Source organism: Chiloscyllium plagiosum, unplaced genomic scaffold (assembly GCF_037043375.1).
Source record: "Chiloscyllium plagiosum isolate Xiang-an unplaced genomic scaffold, Cpla_swu_hap1 HiC_scaffold_4, whole genome shotgun sequence".
Lineage (NCBI taxonomy): Eukaryota > Metazoa > Chordata > Chondrichthyes > Orectolobiformes > Hemiscylliidae > Chiloscyllium > Chiloscyllium plagiosum.
This window is the reverse complement of record NW_028270142.1, coordinates 4,792,410-4,815,222: the sequence shown is the minus strand read 5'-3', so window position 1 is coordinate 4,815,222 and position 22,813 is coordinate 4,792,410. Positions and strand designations below refer to the sequence as shown.

Here is a 22,813-nt window from a genome sequence, read left to right as displayed (position 1 = left end):
AGTATTTGATTAAACTCTGAGTGGTCACCAACATGAAATACAATGAGTGTCATTTTTCTGTCATTCTCAGGACTCCTTTCCATTAAAGGTCCGAGGTATCCACATGATCAATGAACCCGTACTGTTTGATTCAGTCTTTGTCTTAATTAAACCATTCCTGTCAGAAAAAATCAAAGAGCGGGTGAGTAACCCTTCATTTTAATACAATCGCAGTGAAAATAATCAAATACTTTAGCCAACTTTGCTTGAAATATATTTCAGCTAAATGCTTGGGAAAGTTGCTGTTGGCACTGACTTCTCCACATAAATGCAAAGAAGACTGCTGTTTCAATCTCCATCATTATCATTTAGATTTGCAAAAAGTAACAGAAGTACAGCACTGTATCATCTTCGTTAGGTTTTAGATTTCAAGCACAAAATTGTTGGCTCAACACAAAAAAGGATACTTTTCGAAAGCGAGACATTGAATAGTGTGTAACTTTAATTGAGTGTGATGCGTCTATTTCAGATTCACTTGCATGGGAGCAATTACCAGCACAGCCTTTGTAAGCACTTTCCAGCTCAGATACTTCCCCCTGAATACGGTGGCCATGGACCTGCTTATGAGGAGCTTTGTCAGGAATGGACTGAATTTGTGCTGCAGTCTGAGAAAGATCTTCTTGAACTTTCACTTGTTACTTGATACTTCGTGCCAATGCGTCCGCTGTTTGAACAGCACTACTTGTGTTAATCAATGAATATAACTGTAAACACTAACTCTGTTTTATAGAACAAGCAGGTATCACTTAAGCATTATGATGTAGTACAAGCAGAAATTAATTTTAAAAGCTATCAAATTTGAACAAAATGTTTAGTTTTTGATATTTCAGATTACTGTAAATTAAGATTTTATTACTATGTGTTTTGATTTCTGAGTACATTGTCTTAAAGTTTAATATTTAAAGCTTTAGGAATGAAACCTTTCTGCAGTGGTTGAATTAACAGTTGCCCTTGTTAAAAGATTAGATTCCCTACAGTGTAGAAAAAGGCCCTTCAGCCCAACAAGTCCACACCAACCCTCCAAAGAATAACCCACCCAGATTCATTTCCCTCTGACTAATGCACCTAACACTACGGGCAATTTGGAATGGTTAATTCACCTGACCTGCACATCATTGGACTATGGGAGGAAACCGGAGCACCCGGAGGAAACCCACGCAGACACGGGGAGAATGTGCAAATTCCACACAGTCAGTTGCCCGAGGCCGGAATCGAACCTGGGTCCCTGGTGCTGTGAGGCAGCAGTGCTAACCACTGAGCCACTGTGTCGCCTTTTGGTGGGATCTTTCACTGTGTGCTGAAAAAATACTGAAAGCCTGTTGTGAGGTGCAAATACCATTTTAATTGCCATTGCAACATTTTTGGAAAGAAAAGTGCAAAGATCTGTGAATTATATGCAACAAAAACAAAACAGTAAATTCTACAAGGCACTTCTGTATCACCTGGGGTGTTGGGGGGGTATCACAGCACGGGAGATCTAAACTTTCCCTGTAGCATCGGGGAAACACACCTGCCTGTTGTGGCCTTACGAATGCAGTGTTCTTTAATAAAATGAAAAACTTTTTATTGTTCCTGTACTGCACCTTCCCCAGCCCTGCCTGAATCCAGCTGCATGCTGGGTTGGTTTGACACTGAGAAACACTTCTCATTTCCTGCCCAGGCCATCTAGCAAAGATTATTGAGCTGACTTCAGGCTAACATTGGTTTGTGATTTTAAAAAGGTCTCTGCCAGTTTTGGGAGGGTTCCCTTGTCAACTGCTAACTGGAAGGTGAATTCTGATTACTCAAGGACAGTTCAATGGCACTTGGATTGTTTTAAATGCTGACCAATCTGGCTTCCATCAAATCAGTAAGGTTAAATTTGTTGCACAGTTTATATATTAAGCCAGAAATAGTCTGACTTGAAACAGGTGAAATAAATGCAAGATTGGCAAAGTGATGTTCAATAAAAATAACTAATATTTATGAATTTCAAATGTTGAATTTTCTCTTGCTGTTTGCACAGAAAGCTCACTTTTCTATTTACAAGCAGTGTCCTGAATCTCTGGTTTATATTTTAAATAATAAAACCAACAAAAGATGTTGTAGACATTCCCAAAGGACTACCATGACAATAATCAAGCTAAAAAGCACTTACTAAAATATCATTTCACGGAGCTATGATGAGTGAATGCTCTGTTCTATCTCAACCCAAAGCTGCAAGCAATGACACATCCAACAGAATGCCACCTGAGGGCGCTGTAATGCAACAATTCAATCATTGATAGAGTAATTTTGAAACGCTGAAGAGCTGTGCTCAAGATCAAGGGTTCAGAATTCAAGGTTACATCATGGCTATCCAACCTTTTTACACGGGGGTGCAGATTTTAATTTTTTTTTCCCCACTTGGTGATGTAGTGATTGTAACATGGCCAGCCAGGTGGACCTCACAGTCAATGAGTTCCCTGATTAGGGCTGTTAATCAGGGAGCCCTGGCTGACAGATAGAAACAGGAGTGTCCCCCTCCAACTCTATTTTGATTTAATTTCTACCCTCCCCTTCACTGTTTGATCACACAGCATTGCCCTTTGATGTGAAGGGCACTGCTTGTCACTGGCCACTCGGGTGTTTCCTTTCTCCTGGATGTGGAATATAAATAAAGATTTACACACTTGTTGTTCTTCACTGTGTCCAACATCTACACACACACACACGACAAGAGTGCCGCGGGAAAGAATAAAAATAAAGAGGAGTGTCAGAGGTTGTGTTCTTTGAGCGCTGGCTCTGAGGGAGCGGGATCAGTGTTAAGGACTCTCCACTTGTAAATAAAGGGGGACTTTGTGATGGGATACTGGCCTCAAAAAAGTATCAAACAGAATGGGCTGTCCTAGAGGTGGCCAGAAGGTGTGTCAGGGCGGACTGACAGCTGGAAGGGGCATGGGGCAGACCGAGAGCCGGAAGGGGCAGGGGGCAGACCGAGAGCCGGAAGGTGTGTCAGGGCAGACCGAGAGCCGGAAGGGGCATGGGGCAGACCGAGAGCCAGAAGGGGCATGGGGCAGGCTGCCTTCGAGTGGCCGGAAGGTGGGAGGGATGGGTGGGTTGCTGGAGGGGAGGTCTGTATTCTATCCACTGTTTTTTAGATCTAATTAGACTGTCTTATGTGTATTTGTTACTGTTTTGTGATGATTGAAAGTGGGATTTGAGGTTTGTCCTCATTTCCCTGAAAACTGGTTGAAAGGTGGGGTTTGAGGTCTAGCTTTGCTGCTCCTCTCTCTGATAAATTGCTGTTTCTCTGTATACAGCAGTTAATGTTAATTAGTTTGTGAGACATATTGTTTAATAATTTTTTTTAAAAAAAGGAGTGTCAGGGGTTCTGTTTGCTCTGAGAGCTGCCTCTGAGGAAGCTGGATCAGTGTCAAGGACTTTCCAGGGTGTGCACTCTCCTGAATACTGGCCCTATGAGTTCTCACTCTCGGAGCAGAGCTCTCACTCCCTCGTGTCTTTGCAGTTACCTTTACTCAATTGTCATGCCTTTACATATGATTCCAGCTTCTCCCTCTCAAACTGCAGGGTGGATTCTGTCTTATTATGGTCACTGCCCCATAGGGGTTCCTTCACCTTAAACTCCCTTACCAAGTCTGCCTCTTTATACATCACCAACTCCAGAAATGTCTGTTCCCAAGTGGGCTCCACCTTAAGCTGCCTCAAAGAAAATCTCAGAGACAGTCCATGAGTTCAGCTACCAACCTGACTTTCCCAGTTCACCTGTATATTGAAGTCCCCCATGATTACTGGAATAGTGCCTTTTTCATATACAGTAGTAAAGTCACCACGTCTGAGCCAGAAGAACAGATTACTAAGAAAACATCTTACAAGTTTGAGGAAAGGCCTTGCGGTGCAGTGTTAATGACCTTGCCTCTCAGCCAGGATAACAAGTTCTTAGAAAACATCTGACAAACTTGAAGGAGTGTCATGTGGCACAATGGTACTGATCTTACCTCTGAGACAGAAGAATTGGTTATTTGGAAAACATCTTACAAGCTTGAGGGAGGGCTGCTATGGGGCAGTGGTAGTGACCTTACTTCTGAGCCAGGAGGTACCAGTTTAGCGCTGCTTCTAAAAATTTCTGACCACACGGTGAGGGAAATGTTTAAATGTTACCTTCCCTGAGCCATTTTCCAAGGCGCCTTTTTTAGTTTTTGCAGGATGCATTATTCCCGATGCCATTTTATAGTCAGTATTTGGAGACAGTCTTATCCAAAAGCCGTGTCCTCTTCGTTTCAGATAGCTTTCATTTTTTGCATCCCAGTAAGCAAGCAGCAAGTGAATGATTGCAGTTTTCTTTGGGCAGACATGTACAAGGTGATCCTTACTTGAACAGGGCGGTCTTTACTTGGACAGTGTAGTCTTTACCTGGATAGGTGGTCCACACCTGGATAGTGTTGTTCTTATCTGGGCAAATTGGTCTTTAGGACAGGGTACTCCTTTCCTGAACAAGGTGGTCTTCACCTGGTCAGAGTGATATTACCTGGACAGGATGGTCTTTATCTGGACAAGGTGATTTTGCCTGGATCGGGTGGTCTTTACTTGGCCAGGGTTGTTCTCGTCTAGTTAGGATTGTTCTTATGAAAGAAAGATACACGCCTGGACATAGGGGTTGTCACCTGAACAAGGTGGTCTTCACCTGAACAAGGTGGTCTTCACCTAAACAAGGTGGTCTTCACCTGGACAAGGTGGTCTTTACCTGGATAAGCTGGTCGTTACCTGGCCAGGGCCGTTCTCCCCCTGTTGGGATGGTCTTTAGGGCAGGTTTCTCCTTACCTGAACAAGGTGCTGCTTACCTGTCCAGGTGCGCTGGTGCGCGCTGCGCATGCCCGGGCCCCTGGGCGGTGGGCGGGGCGTGTCTCCATGGTGACCGGGTGGATGCGGGCCCCGGGCCCCTGGGCGGGGCGTGTCTCCATGGTGACCGGGTGGATGCGGGCCCCATGGCGGTGGGCGGGGCGTGTCTCCATGGTGACCGGGTGGATGCGGGCCCCGGGCCCCTGGGCGGGGCGTGTCTCCATGGTGACCGGGTGGATGCGGGCCCCATGGCGGCTCCGCTCCTGATGCTGTGTGTCTCCGTGCTCTGGGAGCACTGTGTCAGCGCCCGACTCAACCAGAGACCCATCATCGGTAAGGACGCTGCTCTCCCGCCGCCTCACCCCGGAGTGGCAGTGGGACAGCCCCAGGATAGGGCCCCCCCCCCAGGCCCCGGGATAGTCCCCCCAGGCCCCGGGATAGTCCCCCCAGGCCCCGGGATAGTCCCCCCAGGCCCCGGGATAGTCCCCCCAGGCCCCGGGACAGGGCCCCCCCAGGCCCCGGGATAGGCCCCCCCCCCGGATAGGGCCCCCCCACCCCCCAGGCCCCGGGATAGGGCCCCCCCACCCCCGGGCCCCGGGCCCCGGGACAGGCCCCCCCCCCAGGCCCCGGGATAGTCCCCTCAGGCCCCGGGGTAGGGCTCGGGCCTCCCCGTCCTCCTGGGGCCTGCCCCATGGACAGCACAGAGTCCCTGGGCAGACCCACTGCTGCTCCTCACCTTCCTTTGCTCAGACACCGTTTGTGATGTGTGTTTTGTCTGTCTGTATTTCCCGGGGAGGTGGACCTGAGAATCTCTGAGCCCACACACTTCGAGCTCAGTTGGCTGGAAGGCTGTTCTGGGGAGGGGTCACTCCACCTGAAGCTTACTCTCCTCCGACTCCACCAGACCCTGCTGAGCTTTCCCAGTTGGCTGGACGGCGGGTCTGTGATGTCGACAGTTTGTGGGTTCAATTCCTGCGCAGGCTGAGGTCACCGCGAAGAGCTCCCCTTCCCCCCCCCTTCCCCCCCCCCCCCGAGGCACACTGACCCTCAGGTTAAACCACCACCAATTGTGTGTGAGGTTAGGATGCCGGGACGGATAGAGATGTCAGGTCCCAGAGGTCAAGGGAGAGGTGGGATGGGCCGGTGGTGTCTGGTAGCAGTGGGTGTGAAGCAGCCGGGTGGTTCCAGGTCCTGCTAGGGTGGGGGTTGCTGTGGTCGGGGAGGTGTGTCAGATCCAAGGGGAAGAAGTGGGGGAGTGATGGAACCTGTGGGAGGAAGCTGACGTTGGAGTACATGCCAGATGGAGTAGGGTCAGGGTCTGGAGGCTGTCAGAGAGCTGAGGGAGGAATAGTTGGGATATGGTCAGGTTTTTGGTTGTCAGATGTTCGATTTGATCCAGCTTTCCTTAAATAACAATTTACGTACTTGCTGCAGTTATAAATGTTATAAATTCTCTGATTTAAATGTATGTTTTCTGAGGGTTCCAGGTGAATTACCAAGCAGAATCTTCAATTTCTCAGGCAATTTCCTCAGGCTCTCCAGAAAACAGAAGGGGAAAATCAAATTTGTAAAATGGATCTTTATAAATTGTGTGTTCAAAATTGAGTTTTGCAGAAGTGATCCTGTATAGAACATAGAATGTTACAGCGCAGTACAGGCCCTTTGGCCCTCGATGTTGCGCTGACCTGGAGAACCAATCTGAAGCCTATCTATCCTATACTATTCCAGTTTCATCCATATGTCTATCCAATGCCCATTTAAATGTCCTTAAAGTTGGCGAGTCTACTACTGTTGCAGACAGTGCGTTCCACACCCCTACTACTCTGAGTAATGAAACTACCTCTGACATCTGTCGGATATCTATCACCCCTCAATTTTAAAGCTATGTCCCCTTGTGCTAGCCATCACCATCAGAGGAAAAAGGCTCACACTGTACGCCCTATCTAACTCTTTGATGATTTTATATGTCTCAATTAAATCACCTCTCAACCTTCTCTCTAACAAAAACAACCTCCCGTCCCTCAGCCTTTCCTCATAAGACCTTTCCTCCAAACCAGGCAACCTCCTAGTAAATCTCCTCTGAACCCTTTCCAAACCTTCCACATCCTTCCAATAATGTGGTGACCAGAACTGTACACAATACTCCAAATAATATTGTGCCAAGTTTTGTACAGCTGCAGCGTGACCTCATGGCTCCGAAACTCAATCCCTCTACCAATAAAAGCAAACACACCGTATGCCTTCTTAACAAGGTAAAAACAACGACTGCAGATGCTGGAAACCAGATTCTGGAGGAGAGTGGTGCTGGAAAAGCACAGCAGTTCAGGCAGCATCTGAGAAGCAGTAAAATCGATGTTTCGGGCAAAAGCCCTTCATCAGGAATACAGGCAGAGAGCCTGAAGGGTGGAGAGATAAATGAGAGGAGAGGGGTTGTGGGGAGAAAATAGCGTAGAGTACAATAGGTGAGTGGGGGTGGGGATGAAGGTGATAGGTCAGGGAGGAGGGTGGAGTGGATAAATGGAAAAGAAGATAGGCAGGTAGGACAGGTCATGGGGACGGTGCTGAGCTGGAAGTTTGGAGCTGGGGTGAGGTGGGGGAAGGGGAAATGAGGAAACTGGTGAAGTCCACATTGATGTCCTGGGGTTGAAGTGTTCCGAGGCGGAAGATGAGGCGTTCTTCCTCCAGGCGTCGGGTGGTGAGGGAGCGGCGGTGAAGGAGGCCCAGGACCTCCATATCCTCTGCAGAGTGGGAGGGGGAGTTGAAATGTTGGGCCACAGGGCGGTGTGGTTGATTGGTGCGGGTGTCCCAGAGATGTTCCCTAAAGCGCTCTGCTAGGAGGTGTCCAGTCTCCCCAATGTAGAGGAGACTGCATCGGGAGCAACGGATACAATAAGTGATATTGGTGGATGTGCAGGTAAAACTTTGGATGTGGAAGAATCCTTTAGGGCCTTGGATGGAGGTGAGGGAGGAGGTGTGGGCGCAGGTTTTGCAATTCCTGCGGTGGCAGGAGAAGGTGCCAGGATGGGAGGGTGGGTTGTTGGGGGGGTGTGGACCTGACCAGTACATCATGGAGGGAACAGTCTTTGCGGAAGGCGGACAGGGGTGGGGAGGGAAATATATCCCTGGTGGTGGGGTCTGTTTGGAGGTGGCGGAAATGTCGGTGGATGATTTGGTGTATGTGAAGGTTGGTAGGGTGGAAGGTGAGCACCGGGGGTTTCTGTCCTTGTTATGGCGGGAGGGGTGGGGTCTGAGGGCGGAGGTGCAGGATGTGGACGAGATGCTTGGAGGGCATCTTTAACCACATGGGAAGGGAAATTGCGGTCTCTAAAGAAGGAGGCCATCTGGTGTGTTCTGTGGTGGAGCTGGTCCTCCTGGGAGCAGATACGGCGGAGGCGGAGGAATTGGGAATATGGAATGGCATTTTTGCAGGAGGTAGGGTGGGAAGAGGTGTAATCCAGGTAGCTGTGGGAGTTGGTGGGTTTGTAAAAAATGTCAGTGTCAAGTCGGTCGTCATTAATGGAGATGGAGAGGTCCAGGAAGGGGAGGGAGGTGTCAGAGATGGTCCAGGTAAATTTAAGGTCAGGGTGGAATGTGTTGGTGAAGTTGATAAATTGCTCAATCTCCTTGCGGGAGCACGAGGTGGCGCCAATGCAGTCATCAATGTATTGGAGAAAGAGGTGGGGAATGGTGCCAGGGTAACTACGGAAGATCGAGTGTTCCACGTACCCAACAAAGAGACAGGTATAGCTGGTGCCCATGGCTACCCCTTTGGTCTGGAGGAAGTGGGAGAATTCGAAGGAGAAATTGTTAAGGGTGAGGACCATTTCGGCCAAACGAATGAGAGTGTTAGTGGAAGGGTACTGTTGGGGACATCGGGAGTGGAAGAAACGGAGGGCTTGGAGGCCCTGGTAATGGCGGATGGAGGTGTAGAGGGATTGGATATCCATGGTGAAAATGAGGCGTTGGGGGCCGGGGAAACGGAAATCTTGGAGGAGGTGGAGGGCATGGATGGTGTCTCGAACGTATGTGGGGAGTTCCTGGACTAGTGTCGAGGTCGGTAGAGATGAGTTCAGTGGGGCAGGAGCATGCTGAGACAATGGGTTGGCCAGGGTGGTCAGGCTTGTGGATCTTGGGAAGGAGGTAGAACCGCGCAGTGCGGGATTCCTGGACTATGAGGTTGGAAGCTGTGGGTGGGGGATCTCCTGAGGTGATGAGTTTCTGTATGGTCTGGGAGATGATGGTTTGATGATGGGGGGTGGTGTCATGGTCGAGGGGGTGGTAGGAGGAGGTGTCCTCGAGTTGGCGTCTGGCTTCAGTGGTGTAGAGTTCAGTGTGCCAGACTACCACTGCGCCCCCTTTATCTGCTGCTGAAATTGGGGTTGGAGCAGAGGGAGTGGAGGGCTGTGCGTTTTGAGGGTGAGAGGTTGGAGTGGGGAGGGGGTAGACAGGTTGAGGCGGTTAATGTCTCGGCGGCAGTTGGAAATGAAGAGGTCGAGGGCAGGTAATAGGCCAGCACGGGGTGTCCAGCCTTCTTAACAACCCTATCAACCTGGGTTACAACTTTCAGGGATCTATATTCATAGACACCAAGATCTCTCTGCTCATCTACACTATCTTACTATTAGCCCAGTACTCTTTATGACTGTTGCTCCTTCCAAACTTTATCACCTCACTTTTCTGCATTAAACTCCATTTGCCACCTCTCAACCCAGCTCTGCAGCTTATCTGTGTCCCTCTCTAACCTGCAACATCTGTCAGCACTATTCACAACTCCACTGATCTTAGTGTCATCTGCAAATTTACTAACCCATCCTTCTATGTCCTCATCCAGGTCATTTATAAAAATGACAAATAGCAATGGCCCCAAAAAGTATGTTGTATGCCTGAATGGAATATTTAATTGTAAATCAGAAAGTCTTGTTTTTCAAATAGCTGTTTTTATTTTCCACTGACATCTGCATCATCAGGTTGTAAGTTTGCTTGCTGAGCTGGTCGATTTGTTCTGAGACGTTTGTCACCAGGCGAGGTAACCTCATCAGTGAGCCTCCGATGAAGCGCTGCTGTTCTGTCCCACTTGCTATTTATCTGTCTTGGTCTGTTGTGGTGGGTGATATCACTTCTGGTTCTTTTTCTGAGAGGTTGGTAGTTGGGGTCCAAATTGATATGTTTGTTAATGGAGTTCCGGTTTGAACGCCAGGATTTTAGGAATTCCTGTGTGTGCATTTGTTTAGCCTGCCCCAAGATGGATGTATTGTCCTAGTCGAATTGATGTCCCTCTTCGTCTGTGAGTATGAATACTAGTGGTAGTTTGTCATGCCTTTTGGTGGCTAGTTGGTGCTCCTGTATCCTGATAGCTCGTTTCCTCACTGTCTGTCCAGTATAATGTTTGTTTCAGTCCTTGCAGGGTGTTTTGTATGTGACATTCATTCTGCTGGTTGTTGGTACAGGATACTTTAAATTCATCAGGAGCTGTTTCAGGGTGGTGGTGGGTTTGCATGGTACCTTGATGCCTATGGCCGGAGTAGTCTGGTTGTCATCTTCGCAATGTCTTTAATATATGGCAGGGTGGCTAGAGTCTCTTGGCGTGCTTGTCTTGTTTAGGTCTGTTGTATAGGAATCAGTGGACTGCGCTTATCGGGTACCCGTTGTTCCTGAATACAGATGTTTTTCCTCAGCTTCTCATAGTTCCTGCAGTGCTGCTGTGTGTTGTGGCTCGTTTAAATAATGTCCTGTTTGTGGGTGTTGGGATGATTGCTCCTGTAGTTGAATATCTGGTCAGTGTGTGTGGCTTTCCTGTAAATGTTGGTCTGCAGCTCTCCATTGGCTTTGTGTTCTATTGTGACATCTGGGGAAGGTGAGTCTGTTGTTGTTCTCTTCCTCTTTGGTGAACTTTATACCGGTAATGTTGTTTGTGGTTGTGGATTTCTTCGAATTTGTTGTGTTTTGCGATGACAAAGGTGTCATCCACATAGTGGACTGAAAGGGCTGGCTCATGAGAAGGGCTGTTTGTTCTAACCTCAGCATAATTGCGTTGTACTGGAAAAACACAGCAGATCAGACAGCATCTGAAGAGCAGGAGAGTTGACGTTTCAGGCAAAAGCCTTTCATCAAGAATGCCTGATTCCTGATGAAGGGCTTATGTTATGCCAGACGTATCTCCTCCTCCTCGGATGCTGCCCGAACTGCTGTGCCTTTCCAGTGCCACACTTTTCAACACGGATCTCCAGCACCTGCAGTCCTCACTTTCTCTTTGAGAGGTCCATCAGCGTGAATGAGTGGTGGAGCAGACTTGATGGGCTGAATGCCCTAATTCTGCTCCAACATCCTCTGTTCTTATGGTCTTCTCCACCTGAAACAAGCTGGCTATAAACCCATCACCAACCTCCTACCACAAGGTCCAACGCCTCCCTTCTCCCCTGGGACCTGACACCACTGTGGAACACAACAACCCCACCCAGTCAGTAGCTGACCCAACCCTGCTGCTGGGCTCACAAACCTTGTTCCACCCCCTCCACTCCCCCCCCCCCCCCCCCCCCCCCCCCCCCAACCCTCCTGGCCTCCTACCACTCTGGCACCCTAACCTCACATTGCGTTATGTATTTCCCGCCTCACAGGAGCTATCAACATAACCATTTGTGATAAGCATGAATGATAACGTATTCATTTTGACAGTAACTGCAGATACGTTTATACAACTCAAGAAGCTGTTTCTTCATGGTAGGTGCGAGGTCAGCAAGAAATGGTTTCACCATCTGACACTCCCTCATATAACTCCGATGTCCTGATTCTGGGCTGCCCTCAAAATTACATGCATGTCCAGATTCAAGTTAGTGGTTGAGAGAGTGGAAGCAAGTGAAAATTCTTTTTATCGTCGCTGATTTCTTGTTGTTCTACCTGACCAGGTTACCCATTTTGGTTGTCTAAAAGGGGAAAGGCACAAAGAGGATGGGGAGAAGGAAGAGATGCATGCTCATACCATCTGTAGCTTCTAAATCCAAAAAAAAGGAAATATATGCAAAGGGAAGGTAGATTAGGTATGGTCATCCTCGATGTTTCAGCCCAATGGTAGTCACAGCCTTAGCAACAGCCATCCCACGTTGACACTGATTGTAAATGAGTGATAGGAGGGTACGGTGAATTGAACAGTGTCGGAGGCTAATAGTACAGTTGTATTTGAAAACGCATCCAATGACCTTGGTCACTTCTCGAAGCACTGCTTCTACGTCTGGCATTGACACCTCATGGTCATCTCCAACCATGCCTTCAAACCATGTGTTTAGAGGGCCATTTGTCCCTGAGTGGATGAGGGACATTCTCCTCCTTAAGCTTGCTGAAGAAAATACTATCATCTTTTAAAAAAAATACTTAGACCCTCCACACTCCAATGTTATGCCACACTTCAATGTTTCTCAAGTCTGTCACTTCTCGGTGGCTCCCTTACACTTCCTCCAACCACAGTCCAGCACCCCTTTAATAAGGTACTGGCTAGTCATAGAGACATACAGCATGGGAACAGCCCCTTCGCTCCAACTCATTCCAACCCAATCTAGTCCCACCTGCCAGCACCCGGCCCATATCCCTCCAAACCCTTCCTATTCGTATACTTATCCAGATGCCTTTTAAATGTTGCAATTGTACCAGCCTCCACCACTTCCTCTGGCAGCCCATTCCACACATGCACCACCCTCTGCATGAAAAAGTTGCCCCTTGGGTCTCTCTTGTATCTTTCCCCTCTCACCCTAAACCTCTACCCTCTAGTCTGGACTCCCCCACCCCAGGGAAAAGACCTTGTCTATTTACCCAATCCATGCCCCTCATGATTTTATAAACCTCTATAAAGTTACCCATCAGCCTGCGTGCTCCAGGGAAAACAGCCCCAGCCTGTTAAGCCTCTCCCTATAGCTCAAATCCTCCAACCCTGGCAACATCCTTGTAAATCTTTTCTGAACCCTTTCAAGTTTCACAATATCCTTCCGATAGGAAGGAGACCAGAATTGCACGCAGTATTCCAGAAGTGGCCTAACCAATGTCCTGTACAGCCGCACCATGACCTCCCAACTCTTATGCTCAGTATTCTGACCAATAAAGGAAAGCATACCAAATGCGTTCTTCACTATCCTACCTACCTGCGACTCCACTTTCAAGGAGCTATGAACCTGCACTCCAAGGTCTCTTTGTTCAGCAACACTCCCTGGGACCTTACCATTAAATGTGTAAGTCCTGCTAAGATTTGCTTTCCCAAAATGCAGCACCTCACATTTATCTGAATTAAACTCCATCTGCTAGTTCTTAGCCCATTGGCCCATCTGATCAAGATCCTGTTGTAATCTGAGGTAACCTTCTTCGCTGTCCACTACACCTCCAATTTTGGTGTCATCTGCAAACTTACTAACTGTACATCTTATGCTCGCATCCAAATCATTTATATAAATGATGAAAAGTAGTGCACCCAGCACCGATCCTTGTGGCACTCCACTGGTCACAGGCCTCCAGTCTGAAAAACAACCCTCCACCATCACCCTCTGTCTTCTACCTATGAGCCAGTTCTGTATCCAAATGGCTAGTTCTCCCTGTATTCTATGAGATCTAACCTTGCTAACCAACCTCCCATGGGGAGCCTTGTCAAACGCCTTACTGAAGTCCATATAGATCACTTCTACCCTCATCAATCCTCTTTGTTACTTCTTCAAAAAATTCAATCAAGTTTGTGAGACATGATTTCCCACGCACAAAACCATGTTGACTATCCCTAATCAGTTCTTGCCTTTCCAATTAAATGTACCTCCTGTCTCTCAGGATTCCTTCCACCACTGACATCAGGCTGACTGGTCTATAGTTCCCTGGCTTGTCCTTACCACCTTTCTTAAATAATGGCACCATGTTAGCCAACCTCCAGTCTTCCAGCACCTCACCTGTGACTATCGATGATACAAATATCTCAGCAAGAGGCCCAGCAATCACTTCCCTATCTTCCCACAGAGTTTTAGGGTTAACCTGATCAGGTCCTGGGGATTTATCCACTTTTATGCATTTCAAGACATCCAGCACTTCCTCCTCTGTAATATGGAAACTTTTCAAGATGTCACAATCTATTTCTCTACATTCTAAATCTTCCATGCCCTTTTCACAGCTAGTTTTAAACAGTACCAGCTAACTTTAATCAGGCTTGTCTGTCACTATTGTGGTGTTTTGCTATTTTCAGCAAATCCAAAGCATGGTTGACTCTAGCTGGCTGCATGCTGAAATCATTGGACGTGGCGTGCTGTTACATTGCAAGCAATGGATGCAGCTAAATAGCGTATCACAATTCCTTGCCCATTTTTAGGGCTATTAAATGTAGCCTGTAAAGGAGTTATATGCAGCATAATTAGGGATATAATGGTGCTACCCAGACTTATCTCTGTTCTTTGGGACAAGGCAATGCAGTTGCGTGCATGTCGTTGTCTCTGTTCTGCAGCCAGAAATGTAAAAATTGTAAGGCAGAATTCCAAAATTGCAGGTCCTGGTCTTGCTTGCATTGTCCACACTTAAAAATAGGAGTGTGAACCTGCAAGAGGGGCTCACCTGGAAAGACTCTGAAAGTAACTGGGAGTGCTTTTAAAAGTGTTTTGGCACACTTATTAGAAAGTGTTGGCCACAATTTCTTAGAAATGCCACACGACTAAGTGACCTGTGCACAAAAAAACTACCTGTAGCAAGAATGAGCGCAGCAGTGACATTGCCTCTGGATCAACAGCACCACAGGAAGGTGGAGCTCAGGCTGTGAGGAGGGCAAGTTGTGCACTGTGCCCTCTATCAGCTTTGGGTTGGACTCCTCCAGACTCCTGAACAGAGACAGGAGGCTGCCTGGCAGACTGCCCATTGCACCCCTCAATTTCTTCTGCAGGACAGTCATTTAGCCATGTGGCATAAGGCAGCCAGTTGTCAAGCAGTTGTTAAAACTGTTTACGTATCTTTAACTCCATCTTTCCAGAGATGGCTAATTGTTTTCAATTCCTTTATAACAGTTTGCCTCTTTTATCTCAGAGTTAATGCTGATTCTTTCAATCCCAGCCAAGTTATTAAGGTTCTGAAGTTTATATTGACACAATGTATTGTCCTGTAGAGCACTTTATTAATCAAATTGATTACTTGCTGCTGTCAGACAGTTAACTGTTGCTGGTGGTGACTCAGTACTGGCATGATTTCCTGAAAAGGTGGAATAAAACCTGTTGGCTGAATTTCCATTAGTTCTGCCTTCAAGCCCATTTCCTCACAGTCAGGAAGTTTCATCCAATATTTACGGATCATGCTAGTGCTGTTAAATAGTGAAGGTTAGTGGTACTCAAATCGTTCTGATGGCTACGTCTACCATTTTTGTGCCAGGTGGAAGGAGGCTGTTCTCCTCCAGAAGATTCAGAGGCAGTAAACCACCAATCCCAACTCGGATGAGCACAGTGGCTCATGTGACTCAGTATATCACAAGGAGTCGCTGTTGACATCTGCATCTTCGTGGTGTAGGACTGTCCTCCCAGTGAAGCAGGTGGGCACATATTGCCAGTCGCTGGTGTCCCACAACACTGCATCCCTGACTCCTGACAACTTGTCTGATCACTTCTCCTCCAGGAAAGAAGGCAGAGAGGTGGAACTGTTAAGAACGGCATGTTTTCAGAACAGTAAAGACAACATTTAGGTACGGTGATCACGATGTGTTGTACAGGAGAACACTGAGAGTCAAACACCTAAAAGTGACAGGTCACTCACCTGTCATGACTTCTTGACGTCTCAGATCTTCCTAGCCTGTTGTCTCCATGTCAGAGAGGCCACACTGCTGCAGATCACTTTCTTAGCATCTTCCTCCCAAATCTCATGGGGTCATACAGCACAGAAACAGGCCCTTTGTCTATGCAGATCATGTTCCTGAACTGAATAGTCTCATTTGCCTGCGTTTGGCCTATAAATAAACCGTTCCTATCCATGTACCTGTGCAAATGTCTTTTAAATGTTGTAACTGTAACATGATGTGAGATTGGGTGGTGCAGGCATTGTTGATGATGAGCTGACTCCGGACTGATGGACTCTTTAAGCGATATCTTTCTTTTTTTTTCTCTTATTCTTAAAACTACTCAAAATAGATCCAGATTGTGGCAACAGTGGAAAAGATTTGCACTGTACTTTACTGTTTTTCTCACTGTAAAAGACGTGATAATAAAATTATTCATTCAACTCCTGTCCTCAGTACTCTGACCGATGAAAGCAAGTGGATCAAATGCCTCCTTCATTCTCCCAAAGGGCTGTGAATCTGTGGAATGCTGGGACAGTGAATAAATTTAAGGAGGAGTTAGACAGATTTTTAATTGGTAATGGGTTGAAGGGTTATGGGGAAAAGGCAGGAAAATGGGAATGAGAAGCATATCAGCCATGATCAAATGGCGAAACAGACTCAATGGGCTGAATAGCCTAATGATGCCCCTACAGCTTACAAACTTATGTTATACCTCCGACAAAGGGTTAGTTAGACTCGAAATGTCAGCTCTTTTCTCTCCTTACAGATGCTGCCAGACCTGCTGAGATTTTCCAGCATTTTCGCTTTTGGTTTCAGATTCCAGCATCCAGAGTAATTTGCTTTTATTTTTGCCACCTCCATTGCCAGGTCTACCTGTAACACCACTTTCAAAGAACTATGCACCTGCACCCGTAGATGTCTCTATTCAACAACACTCTAGAATGATGGGGGAAACGCCTGGCAGCATCTGTGGAGAAAGAAATAGAGTTTATATTTTGAGTCTGGTATGATTCTTAAGAACTATTCATCGTTTATGATGAAAAGTCAGACCAGACCTGAAACATTAACTCTGTTTCTTTCTCCACAGATACTGTCAGACCTTGAGTTTCTCCAGTTTACTCTGTGCTTCTTTCACATTTCTCGGATCAGCAGTATTTTACCTTTAATCAACCATGCCTACTCAGTTAAAGGTACAACCTTCCTTTCAGCTCTTAGGAGAACTCACTTCACTGCAACCCATCCTCTCTCTTGGATAAAACCCCTGATAAGCATTGAAGAGCTGGGGATGAGTTGTCCCATGTTTCCTTACCGTTGCTGTGGGTGCTACACCTTAAGTCTGAATTCTGGTGAGGCTCTCGGAGGTATAACATAAGTTTGTAAGCTGTAGGGGCATCATTAGGCTATTCAGCCCATTGAGTCTGTTTCGCCATTTGATCATGGCTGATATGCTTCTCACCCCCATTTTCCTGCCTTCTCCCCATAACCCTTCAACCCATTACCATTTAAAAGTCTGTCTAACTCCTCCTTAAATTCATTTACTGTCCCAGCATTTCACAGATTCACAGCCCTTTGGGAGAAATAGTTTCTCCTCAACTCTGTTTTAAATTTGCTACCCCCTTATCCTAAAACTGTGACCTCTCGTCCTAGAATGCCCCACAATAGGAAGCTTCTACTCCATGTCAATTTTACCCATACCTTTTATCACCTTGAATATCTTAATTTGATCTTTTTTTTTTCTTCTAAATTCCAGAGAGTAAAGGCCTAAATTGTTCAATCTCTCTTCATATGACAAACCCTTCATCTCTGGGATCAATCTAGTGAACTTTCTCTGAACTGCCTCCGATGCCACTACATCTTTCCTCAAATAAGGGGACCAAAACTGTGCAACATGATCTTTTTAATTTGAAAACCTTCCTTTACAAAGTGGCCTGTTCATGCTTGTTCTCTCTAATTAGTCAAGAAGACCAGAGAGAGGCTCTTAGTTGGATTGCTCTGGTAAAGAGCGGTTCGGAGACCTACTACTCCAGCAACTGGATTTGTCACCCAAAAATAGATGCATCAGCAGTCGCTTTAAATTGCCTAATTATTCATTAAGTCTCAGCATTGCTGAAGAGATGTGTTTGGACATGATTAATACCCTTGAATATTAACTTCCAATAATTTTGGCAGGCAGCGACTTATGAAAAGAAAATTGGTTCACAAGGTTGCACCTTTTCAAATTGGAACAAATTTGGATAATGTAGACTGTTAGCTTCTCTTTGTGCAAGGTACCAAGTCTCCAGCTTACACAAGATCAAACATGAAGCAAAACCTTCAAACGTTCAGTCACTTTGAGCAGAAAAATGGTTTGTGAATTGTAAAAACTAGTTCACTATAGCACAGTATTTTTGAGCATGCAAACGTGATAATGACTTTGATAGTTTATTTTGATGGACATGATTGCAAAATTATCAAAGCCCTTCGATAAAGCTTCTTTTCTGAAGCACTGTGAGGTAGATCTGCCCAAAATTAGTGCCTTTGCCAACATTTATGGAACAAAATAATAAATACTGGCAGGTCTGTTCAAGGATGTTCCAGAGCAATCCGTTGAAAATACTTCATTTCAACTCTATGATAAAGTGCAAGTTGTGTATGATTAGATTACTTACAGTGTGGAAACCGGCCCTTTGGCCCAACAAGTCCACACCGCCCCGCCGAAGCGCAACCCACCCATACCTGTACATTTACCCCTTACCTAACACTACGGGCAATTTAGCATGGCCAATTCACCTGACCTGCACATCTTTGGACTGTGGGAGGAAACCGGAGCACCCGGAGGAAACCCACGCAGACACTGGGAGAACGTGCAAACTCCACACAGTCAGTCGCCTGAGGCGGGAATTGAACCCAGGTCTCTGGCGCCATGAGGCAGCAGTGCTAACCACTGTGCCACCGTGCCGCCCACAATGATATACTCATTAGTTATGGTGCACTCTGTCTGCTCCAAAGGGGTCAGGACCCTGAAGATCTGTAGTGTTAGCGCGGATGAAATGAGATCAGTCCGAGCCCAGAGTGCGGTTCAACAATCGGTAACGTTTATTACTGCAGTAACGTCGGCGGAGGTCAACCGAGGTCCGAATCTCGGCTGCTCTGCTGTTCCCGCGCGCAGCTACATATTATATACTTTTAGTTGTCAGGATGTGTGGGATTTGAGGATGAATGGGATGATAGTTCCCCATCATCACTGGAGTAGGTGCGAATAAGCTGTTTCCTGCTGTCCCAGGAGAGTTGCAGGGCACGCACAATAGGGTGCTAATTGGTTTATGTAAAACGGGTCTGGGTATTATCTGCTTGTCTCTCTCTGTGAGGGCAGGGGCTAGCACCCCCCTTTGTTCCCTTGGGGTGTTGGTGTGTATTGGTCTGTCCGTACCTGTCTGGTGGATGCCTGTCCTTTGTGTCAGAATGGCTCCGTATCGATGGGTATGTGTGTGTTTCAGTCAGTCTCTTGATGTGATTAGGAGATGGGTTTCCATATTTAATTAATCCCGGAGTTTTGGCCCATGAGTCATGGGTAATGTTGGTCTAATGTGGATTCTATCTGTCCTCTGTCTCCTATCTCCCAGTCACGTGGGCAGACCGGCAGCTGCTGAGTTTTTGTGGGTTTCAAGCTGCGACTGCTGTCTAAAACACAAAAATGAATTCTTATCGTTTCCTGATGTGGGCATAGTCCCGGCTCTGATGCCCGCTTGCAGTCCCCCCTTTCAGCAAGGGGTTGGACACGTCCACACCCCCGATGCCGATATTTTAAAAGTCGTCTCCTCGCCCGGTACATTCCGCCGGGGCCTTTGGGTAGTCCCGGGAGAAGGTCACATTAACTCGAGCCCTGTGAGCTCACGGTGCCTGATCGCCTGCCAGGAGTCGATGGCGTGGAGCATGGTCTTCCTGGCCTTCCGTTTTTTTGTGCTAGCGGCATGAATGACACGCCACCAGGAGCCAGGCCAGAGCCAGCAGTAATTGTATGCCTACAATGGTGTGCGAGATGATTCGGATCCAGGGATGGATGTTCACGTTCAGGCCCCAATCCCACACCCTCTGCACCCACCCCTGGGACTGCAGAGCTGTGTCTGTGTCCTCCTCTAGGTCCTTTACATGCGACCGCAACTGGTGATACAATTTCACTGAGTGTCCTACCCGGGTCCTAAGCTCCCGTAAGACCTCAGCCAAATGTGGGATGGGGGCTTGTTCAGGCTCCTGATATTTCCTGAGGGTGTCCCTGAATTTATCAGTAGTTTGTATGGACTCGGGGTTCCGTCGTCGGACCTCTGAGATGTGAGCTTGCCAACCGTGACTGGGCGCCTGGGGGTGAAGCAGAACTCGTGCCAGGGAATCGGGCACTGCAGTCCATTATACCAAAATGAGGTTTCAAGAGTGGAGACACAATATCGTGACCCCCCCTCACCATACCCCGCCCTAGTGAAGTGGGGGCCCGTGGGTTCGATTTCAAGGGTGCGGCCCTGTGTCCGGTTGAACCCGCAGTCCGCTTTTTCACTCGTTCGTAAGGGGTGAGGGCAGATGGTAATTGCCTCCCGCGGCTTGCAGCCTGTAAGCGGCACCCCATACACAGCGCCATTTCGAGATATGGCTGTATGGTGAGCTAATCGATATTTGAGGGAAGCGTTTTCCCGTGTGACTCCGATGTTCTCAATGTGAAACAGGGGAAATGGCCCCGACTCTGGGGTGACCACGGGGATCAGATGGGCAATCCCGACTCCTGTCGCCTCACTGACCTCAAAGTCGGGCATCACTGGGTATATCTGGTCATACCCTTCAGAGTCCGGCTGTCGAGCGGCCCGGAGCGTCCCGCGAGTGAGGCCAGTTTGGCACTGTCGATCCAGTCGGGCACCTCCCCCCTTTGGACCTGGTCAAGATTATCCCGGATCTGGGCTACCATCCACAGGCCATACGCATGGCACAGCTGCCCCTCGTTGATATGGGCCGTGTTTTCCCTTTCCCGGTTTATAAGGCGGTTAATGGTGTGGGCGTGTGTCTCCAGGACTGCAATGCCGTCGAGCTGGATGTACGCTCCCTCTTCCCCCAGGCGTGCCTGGTCTGCCTGATCTGTGAGAGACCTCTGTAGCAGGTCCCTCATTACCCCTTTTAGTTGTTCGACCTTTTCGTTAAGGCCCTGGATGTCTAGGGAGTTTACTACGGATGTCCCCATGTTGAGTCCTGTGAGAGCATCGTTGACTATGTCCCGTCTGTGTTGTTGTGTGTGCGTGTTATCTATGTCATTTCGGTAGTGGGTTGCCCCCATGGCGTCTATGGCCCTCTCTATAACCTCCTTCCCCATCATGGCGTATAGGTTGCGTACCTGTGCTGTGCAATAGTCCGGTACCCGGATGCCCGATATATTGACCAGCACAGGCACGACCTCATGTTGGACGTTGTCATAAAGGGCCTCTCCCTCGTCCCACAATACCAGTCCCCCCGCGGGCCCCGGTCCCAAGGAGGGGCATGGCAATATCTCGGGGGTCGGGGCGGGTGGAAAGCACAAATACAAAGAGACTACCGCGGCATCAGTAGGCTCGTAATATCCGCATACAGACAGATCCCGTACAGTAAAGGCATCAAAGACCGGGGCAGAGGAGAGGTCCTCTGGCATGGCACACATTGTCCCGAACATGCAACCCCTCAAGTCCATCGTCTCAGCACGCCGGAGGCAGGTCGGCCGCGGGTCATGCTCTGACGTGCAGAATAAACAGAGTGTCTGTACGCCCGGGAGAACTTCCCCTTGCAGGAATATAGATGGCGTCGGACGCGTTGAAGGCAACACTGTGGCGGTAGAAGTTGTCATATATTTCAGGGAAGGAAGGCACTAGTCGTAGGGCGAAGAGGAGAGCAGGGAGGAGAGCGGTGCACCGGTGAAGCATGATCTGTGGGAAGAGAGGGAGAGAGGCAACCTTACCAAGGGTGTAGGGTTAGTGTGTGCAGGAGCACGTCTCCCTGGAACCGGTCCACCCGTTGCACTGTAAGGAGAAAGAGGGGTGGTTAGAGTCAAGTCAAAAAGGGGGGGTCGGAGTCTGTCTGGTCGGGGTTTAAGGGTAGGGTTTAAGCTGGGACCAGTGTTTCCACCTGCCCTTTCCCTTCATGTCGACACAGGCGCACGTGTCGCTGGTGAGGATGATTTCGTGCGGTCCCAGCCACCGGGGGGCGAAGCCAGGCCGGTCGGGGGCGGCCCTGACCAGGACTTTGTCCCCAACGCCGGGAAAGGGTTGGGCGGGCAGATGCGGCTGCAGTTTTGCCTGGTCCCTAATGTCCTGCTGGTCGTGCGCAGTTTGTCTAAGGGCCCACAGCTGCGTGTCCAGCTGCCTGATATAGCGCGTCATCCTGTCCCTCGGGGGCCATGTCTTCCCCCCCGACCATGACGTTCTCTAGTAGTCGCATGGCCCTCCCCGTCATGAGCCCGAAGGGGGTGAGGCCAGTGGAGCGGCCCGGGGTGGCCCTCAAGCGCATCAGTATGCAGGGCAGAACGTCCACCCGGCCCTGCTCTGTTTCGGCGATTGCCTGTGCGATCGCAGCTTTGAGGATCCGGTTCATGCACTCGACCATTCCGGAGCTCTGGGGATGGAACGGGACGTGGAAGCGCTGTCTGATGCCTAGGAGGCGGCAGGCCAGTTTCATTGCGCGTCCGGTAAAGTGCATGTCCTGGTCTGAGTCTAAACATTTTGAATTGACCTGCAGGGTCCAAGGCTTTTTACAAAGTGAAAGGTTAGGGTTTCTTCTACCCTTTGTGTGAAGAAATGCTTCCTGACATTATCCTTTTGCTGTCTGGCTTTAACGTTACACAGTCTTACTCTTGATTCTCCTGTCAGAGGAAATTGTTTCTCTCTGTCTGCCCTTTGAACTCTTTTAGTTATCTTAAACAATCCAATTAAATCATCACCTTCATTGTATGGAGTATTTGGGTCTAATCAATGTGGAATTCATGCTCAAATTCTAATTGTTCTGTCATATTTTTGCCAATAGTCTTCCTTTCCAGTGGCTTCCTGGACATTATCTCCCCAGCTCAAGTTAAGCAAATCTTGCAGCTTCATTTTAAATCCTTAAAAATTTGGCCTTTCCAATTTGAGCAGGAGGTTCCATCTGCATTCCCGCAAGGTAAACATAGAAATTTGTTCTTGTTAACTTTGCTATTTGGCTTCCTCTTCGATT

General features: G+C 48.1%; 2 protein-coding genes across 4 annotated transcripts in view; both read left to right on the top strand.

Moving 5' to 3' along the window:
• The window catches only part of ttpa (tocopherol (alpha) transfer protein), a 44,812-nt gene extending 41,921 nt beyond the window's left edge, over positions 1-2,891 (top strand). Inside the window, exons 4-5 of the mRNA XM_043689296.2 lie at positions 71-181; positions 509-2,891. Coding sequence (XP_043545231.1) covers positions 71-181; positions 509-682 — 285 coding nt within the window. The 3' untranslated portion in view covers positions 683-2,891. The remainder of the gene's footprint in view (positions 1-70; positions 182-508) is intronic.
• Positions 2,892-5,088: 2,197 nt separating this feature from the next.
• The window catches only part of LOC122549454 (gamma-glutamyl hydrolase-like), a 60,272-nt gene continuing 42,547 nt past the window's right edge, over positions 5,089-22,813 (top strand). For all 3 annotated transcript variants that reach the window (XM_087985921.1, XM_087985920.1, XM_043689298.2), the window contains exon 1: positions 5,089-5,190. In XM_087985921.1, coding sequence (XP_087842047.1) covers positions 5,106-5,190 — 85 coding nt within the window. In that variant the 5' untranslated portion in view covers positions 5,089-5,105. The remainder of the gene's footprint in view (positions 5,191-22,813) is intronic.